Raw genomic sequence first — 6,000 nt, forward strand, 5'->3', positions numbered from 1 at the left:
AAAAGCAGCATGTTTATACTGACCTTCCAAAAGAAAAGGATTTACTTATTCACTTTTACACACAATTCCTAAAGGCAGACAACTTCTCTATCTGTACACAAGGATTTCTGCTGGGGTTCCTTTGTGTCAGGAAGAAAACAGGAGCATCCGGGATACTGGCAAGACTTGCCATGGGCAGCAGTGGGATACGAAGGACTTAAAACAAGCATACATTTGGAGAACAGAACCTTCTCCTACAGAAACCTGAGTTGAGCTGGTCGGAGGAAGGCACCAGCAAGTGATGCTTGAGCTACAAGGGAGTAGCTCTTAAATGTAGAAACTGGACCCAAACACCACAGACTCCCTTGGCAATTCTACCCAGAACTGTTCTTTCCCAAAATGTCGTCAGTGCTCATGTCATGGTCAAACTACTCTCTACCAGGTCATAGTTAAGTCGCCAAACCACATTCAGCATTTTCGGGTGGACTCTTACTAATTAGTCTTACACTATTTTTGACACCCACTTTCTTCTGGGTTGGCTTACATTTTCCTAACAAAAAACTAGTCAACAGCACCAAGGTGGTTTAATAAATTTGTGAAGTCTTTTCATGAATGAATATATAATTTCAGGGTGGCTATTTGAAGGAGTGAAAGTCGGTTTGTGGCGGTTATTCATCTCTTCATAGGCCACAGGGTCCCCAGGGCTCCAGAGGAGAATGAATCATGGCTTGGAGGCTTGGCACACACCCCAGACTAAGGGGACCTCTTCTCTAAAGAGCCTCAGGAAGAGGCCACTTCCCAGCCTCCCAGCCAAGCCAGAGTGCAGGGCAAAGGTAATGCATGGGGAAGAGATGGCCAGCCCCCAGTCATCCCAGCAGGAATGATGCCAGGGGATAAGGGTGTTGCAGCCCTGCCGCTTGCTATTCCAGGGTCAATTAACACCCTGAGAACACTCCAGCCAATCCCTACTTTTGCTTGTGGCTTGGTATTTCCAGAAAGTGTGAGAGCAGCGGAGAAGTGAAGTCACCCAATTTTATACTACTTACAGGCTTTAGACGAGCACCGCCTAAGGTCGTGAAATTTATTAGTAAAACAAAAAAAGACCCAGGATGCCAAAGACAGACCAGATCATGTATTCTAGGCACCCCCCTCCCCCACTTCAGTACCTCCCCCACCCATCCCCAACCCCCTATCTATCTTATATTCACTTTACCAGGCTTGGACCCCAACAGAGGGCCACTTTGTCAGCACCTACTGTTTGCCTACTGTGAGAACCACATTAATTACAACAATATAATCATCCACAGGAAAAACATCATCTCAACCTTACAGTCCAGACAATCAAGTGCTTAAGTGTTTCCTCACTTGCTTTCCTAAAAGCCCACGATGCTCAAGGATAGGGTCAAAATTAGCAGGTTCTACGGAGCTCATCTAACTGCAGGACACCTTCCCAGTACATCCATGAACTTTGTAACCAGGCAGGCCTAAGGTAGCTCAAGGCAGGCACATAAGGGGCTCAGAAACAACAGGAAATTGAAACTACTTCTGTCAGGGCAGTTCACCAGGGAGACATGATTTCCTACAGGAGTGGGACAGGGCAGACTAAGTCCCTGAGGAAAGGCTGCCGGCTAGAGACTCCAGTGTCCCTGGAGGCTTCAAAGGAAGACGGTGACATGGGCCAGGGCAGGGAACAGCTGCAGGAACGAGCAGAGACTGTCAGAGACAGGCAGAAAAGGGTTGGGTTCTCCAAGGAGGGCTCCAACATTCCCAGGCAGCCCTGGATTTGGGAAATCTGGAATCCCCAGCGCCAGGGAGAACTGGCCTGTGAGAGTTCTTAGGCAAAAGAACATGTAAGGTGAAAGCAGGAAGGCAGGGCAGTAGAAGATGGTAGAAAGAAGGGATCGGAAACACACACAGAAAACCTGTCCCCTGGGGTGGGGGTGGGGAGCAAGCAATGAAGCCAGGCAGTTGTTAGAGTCGCCAGAGTCGCCACTCAAAGAGGAAGAATCAAAACACCCTACGGAGAACTGGATAGGTGGAAGGAATATCCTGCTTGAGGGAAATAATTGGTCATATTTGGGACATTTCTGGTGACTTTATCTGTACCACGACCTGGATCAGTGTTGACTCACAGACCTTAATGCCTCCCAGGCTCCTCTTTCCAGATGTACATCTAATGGCAAATGGAAAAATGGGACTTTGTTAGTATCACCCTCTCACACACAAAGTTCCAGGGACCCTAGCAAAACTTGGCTTTCAAAACCCTTTGGGAACTGAGCTACCTCGGCCCACAGGAAAAAGAATCAGTGAAAACCTAAACAAAGTAGCTGGAGCTTGTTTTGCTCGACTTTTACTTTAACCACTTTCAATATGAATAAGAAAAGGCACCAGTCAGATGCCCAGATCCAGCTTATATTCAGGACTGCCTGGGGTGCTCTGAAGCAGGGACAAAGCTGCTGGGCTTTCCCTGCTGGAAAGGTGAAGGTGTGTGGTCCCACGCCCCTCTCCCCAGGTAGGAGCGCCCTACCTCCCCTCTCACATCCCTTCCGGCCAGGAGAGCGCCTTCGCTGAACCCACAGCGGGGCCTCCACTCTCCACCGACCCTGTACCATGACAGCAGGCAGCGCCCATTCGGCACCAAGCACTTCTCAGCCGGCCCTTTCATTGTGATCATTATTTAGGCATAAACTGAGTCTGTCGGGCCTGCTCCTGAGGCGCCAACACCTCCCGCCCCCCACATCAAGAACGAACTGGTGGGCACCGGGAAGCAAAGAGAACCACGACGGTGCGCGTGGCGCCCAAGAGACAGCGAGTCAGAGGCTGACACGCAGTCACAGTAGATGGGTGCTCTGCCATGGAACCCAGCACCTGGGCAGCCGACCCGGGGATGGGGAAAGGTGGTGCCTCGCGGGTACACAAAGGCCTCGCCGGCCCAGGGCTGCGCCCCTCGCGACGCGGGGGGCGCCAGTTTAGGGCCGGGGAGGGGGCGATGGAATCCACCCTCATTTGCACGTCGTCTGGGGCCCGGTCAATTTGCTTAATCACGGCTCTAAATGCCAGCGCGCACCACACAATGCGCGCCCATTAACAGGTTTAAAGTGTCGCTGCGCTCGCTTTAAATGAGAAAAGCCGGCAACAAAGGGGGAAAAAGCCAAGTTCCTCAACTTGAAGAATGCCTCGGGTCACCCTCGGAAATCATCTAGGCCAGTTTAAAATCCCAAACTCCGCAGAACAGTTGAGGCCCTGCCCGAAGGCTGGGGGTGGGGTGCGGAGGGGAGGGGGTGTGAATAATCCGCCACGAACACTGGGTTTCTTAGGAACCGACTCACAGCCGCGCAGTGAAACTGAGGTCGGGGGCAACGTCGCCAACCCAGCTCCCCCGGCCCATTGCCCAACTGCCAGGGGAAAGCTGACGGATTTCCAAGAAGGAAAGCGAGACGCCCCCCGCCCCCCCCCACCACCACCAAAAAAAAAAAAAAAAAAAAAAGCCGGCACAAATCCAAGTTTTCCTTTACTGCCGGCAAAGAATTTTGGAGGCCAGGGAACACCCCCAGAAGTGGACCCCAAAACGTCTCCCCAGCAGAACAGGAAAACGTAAAGGAACTTAACTTTCATCCAGACACTGACCAGCGCAGCCTAACCCTGGGCCGCCACGGAACAGTTCAACTCCCAACTCCGCAAACACTTTCTGCCCAGGATCCTCCCGGGACGGCCCCATCCCCCACCCCATCGCCGAGCCTGGGGGCGCATCCCGCGGGCTCCCCCCCCCCCGCCCCGCCGCGGCGCAGCCCCACGGGCACTCACCGTGCGCGCTCCTCCGGGAGACAAGGGTCCGTTGGAGAGGTACGGGCTGCTCAAGTCCGGGATCATCAGGAACGGGTACCCGGGGTACGGGGGGCCCTTAAAGAACGCGCCGTCCTGGGGCCTTCTCACTGCGGGCAAGACCGAGGCGGGGGTGAGGCCTGGCCCCGGGACGGCGCGGCGGCAGGGCCCCCGGGCGGGGACCGCGCTCCAGGACGGCCGCGGCCGCGGGGGGCGGAGAGCAGGGGCTCGGCCGCGGGGCCAGGGGAACCGGGGGCGGCCTGAGGTCAGGCGCCCGGCGCAGCGGGGCCCGGGACTGGGGGCCGCCCCGACCCGCACGTACCTTCGGCGAAATAGTCCCGCGGCTTCTGGAAGGCGTCCCGGGCGGGCTGCGGGCGCCTCTCCGCCTGCGGAGGAGACACAAAGGCGAGGGCGGGTGAGCGGGCGTGGGGCCGGGGTCCCCCGAGGTCGGCCGCGGGAGCCCCCTTACCTCCGAGTCCGAGCTGCTGCTCTGGTTCTCCGACTCGTTGACCAGGGACGACTTGACCTCGTCCAGGTCCCGCTGCGCGGAGGCACTGTCGCTGCTCGGCTCCTGCTCCTCGCCCCCCTCGTCTTGGAAGGGGATCAGCTCGTCGTTCGCCCCGAGGTCGTCCCCTCCGCCGGCCGCCCCGGCGCCCGAGCCGCCGCCGCCGCCGCCCCCGCCGCCGCCGCCGCCCCCGCCGCCGCCGCCGCCGCCGCCGAGCTGGGGCATGGTGGGGCCGCTGCTCTCCGAGCCCCTCGCCGCCCGCGCCCGGCCCGGCCCGGCCCGGCGCCCGCCCCTCCCTCGCTCCCTCCGGCTCGCCGCCCGCTCGGCTCGCCGCCGCGGCGGCCGCAGCAACAAAGTTTGACAGGGCGTGGCCCGGCGGGAAGCGGGCCCGCGCGGCCGGGCCGGGGCGGGGGCGGGGGCGGGGGCGGCTGCGCTCGGGCCCCTCCGGCAGCGCCCAGCCCAGGGCTCCCCAAGTCGCCGCCGCCGCCGCCGCCGCCTGCTCGGCCCGGGCGTCCCAGCGCCTGGTCCGCCGGGGAGGGGCGAGCGGCGGAGGAAGGAGGGATCGCCGGTCTGGGCAGGGGGGCGGAGGGAGGAGCCCCGGCTGCAAGCTGACACCCGCGCGCCTCGCGGATCCCGGAGAGCTCCGGCGCGCACACCCTCGCTCGCACTCCCCTCGCACACCGCTCGCTCACACCTTCCGGGGGCTGCGCCTCCCCGCCGCGCGGCCCGCCCTCGCCCCCCGCCTCGGCCCGACCGGCTCCGCTGCGCTGCGCCTCGCCCGGCCCCCGCGGCGGCAGCCCGCGCCCTCCGGCCCCCCGCCCCCGCCCCCGCCCCCGCCAGGCATCCCCTAACTTTCTTCCAAAGAACCCCCAGAACTCCGCACCGCTTCCACACCCCCTCCCACCGCTTCGGCGCGCTGGCGGGCGGCACTGCCCCCTGCGGGAGAGCTGCGGACGCGCAGACCCGCGGCGGCGGCCCCCGGAGCTCGGGACCGCGCCAGCCGGCTCGCCCTCCCGGAGGCGTAGGGCGGAGGATCGGGCAACTTGGCGGCTCCCTGGAAGATCCCGGGCGGCCTTCCGCTCCTCAACCGGTGGGGCTCCAACGCGTCCCCTCCCTAGCCTAGGGTTTTTACCTTGCTCAGGTGTCTAAAGTCACTGGGCACAGAAATACCGAAGATCACCTTCGCCCCATAGTTCCGGGCCGGGTCCGTAAACCACTAACTCACAGTCTTGGTTTCAGAAACCATCCGGATTTGGTTCGTTGAGAAGGAAAATTGTGTGCCTGTGACCTCAGAAGCCATTCACAAAGCTGCCTCGGAAGCCAAGGAGCATATATAAAAAATAACCCAACCAGGGCAGCCCCGGTGGCGCAGCGGTTTAGAGTAGCCTGCAGCCCGGGGTGTGATCCTGGAGACCCGGGATCAAGTCCCACATCGGGCTCCCTGCATGGAGCCTGCTTCTGTCTCTGCCTCTCTCTTTCTCTCTGTGTCTCTATAAATAAATAAATAAATAAATAAATAAATAAATAAATAAATAAAATCTTTAAGAAAAGAAAAGAAAAGAAAACCCAACCAGCCTCATGCTTGGTTGCCTCTTATAATTCCATTAACATAGCATCCCTCTCCAGCCAGTTTGGGAAAGTTTTAAAAAGTGGATCTCGGGGATCCACAGTGAGGAAGTGTTGGCGAATGCATC

At 59.2% G+C, this 6,000-nt stretch overlaps 1 protein-coding gene across 1 annotated transcript in view; it reads right to left on the bottom strand.

Annotated features, from left to right (window-relative positions):
• Positions 1–4,531, bottom strand: part of TCF7L1 (transcription factor 7 like 1) — a 160,775-nt gene extending 156,244 nt beyond the window's left edge. Inside the window, exons 1-3 of the mRNA XM_055327240.1 lie at positions 4,271–4,531; positions 4,124–4,187; positions 3,784–3,911 (exon numbers count right to left, since the gene is read on the bottom strand). Coding sequence (XP_055183215.1) covers positions 3,784–3,911; positions 4,124–4,187; positions 4,271–4,531 — 453 coding nt within the window. The remainder of the gene's footprint in view (positions 1–3,783; positions 3,912–4,123; positions 4,188–4,270) is intronic.
• Between the last annotated feature and the right edge of the window lie 1,469 nt (positions 4,532–6,000).

This window comes from Nyctereutes procyonoides, unplaced genomic scaffold (genome assembly GCF_905146905.1).
Source record: "Nyctereutes procyonoides isolate TBG_1078 unplaced genomic scaffold, NYPRO_anot_genome, whole genome shotgun sequence".
NCBI classification, from domain to species: domain Eukaryota; kingdom Metazoa; phylum Chordata; class Mammalia; order Carnivora; family Canidae; genus Nyctereutes; species Nyctereutes procyonoides.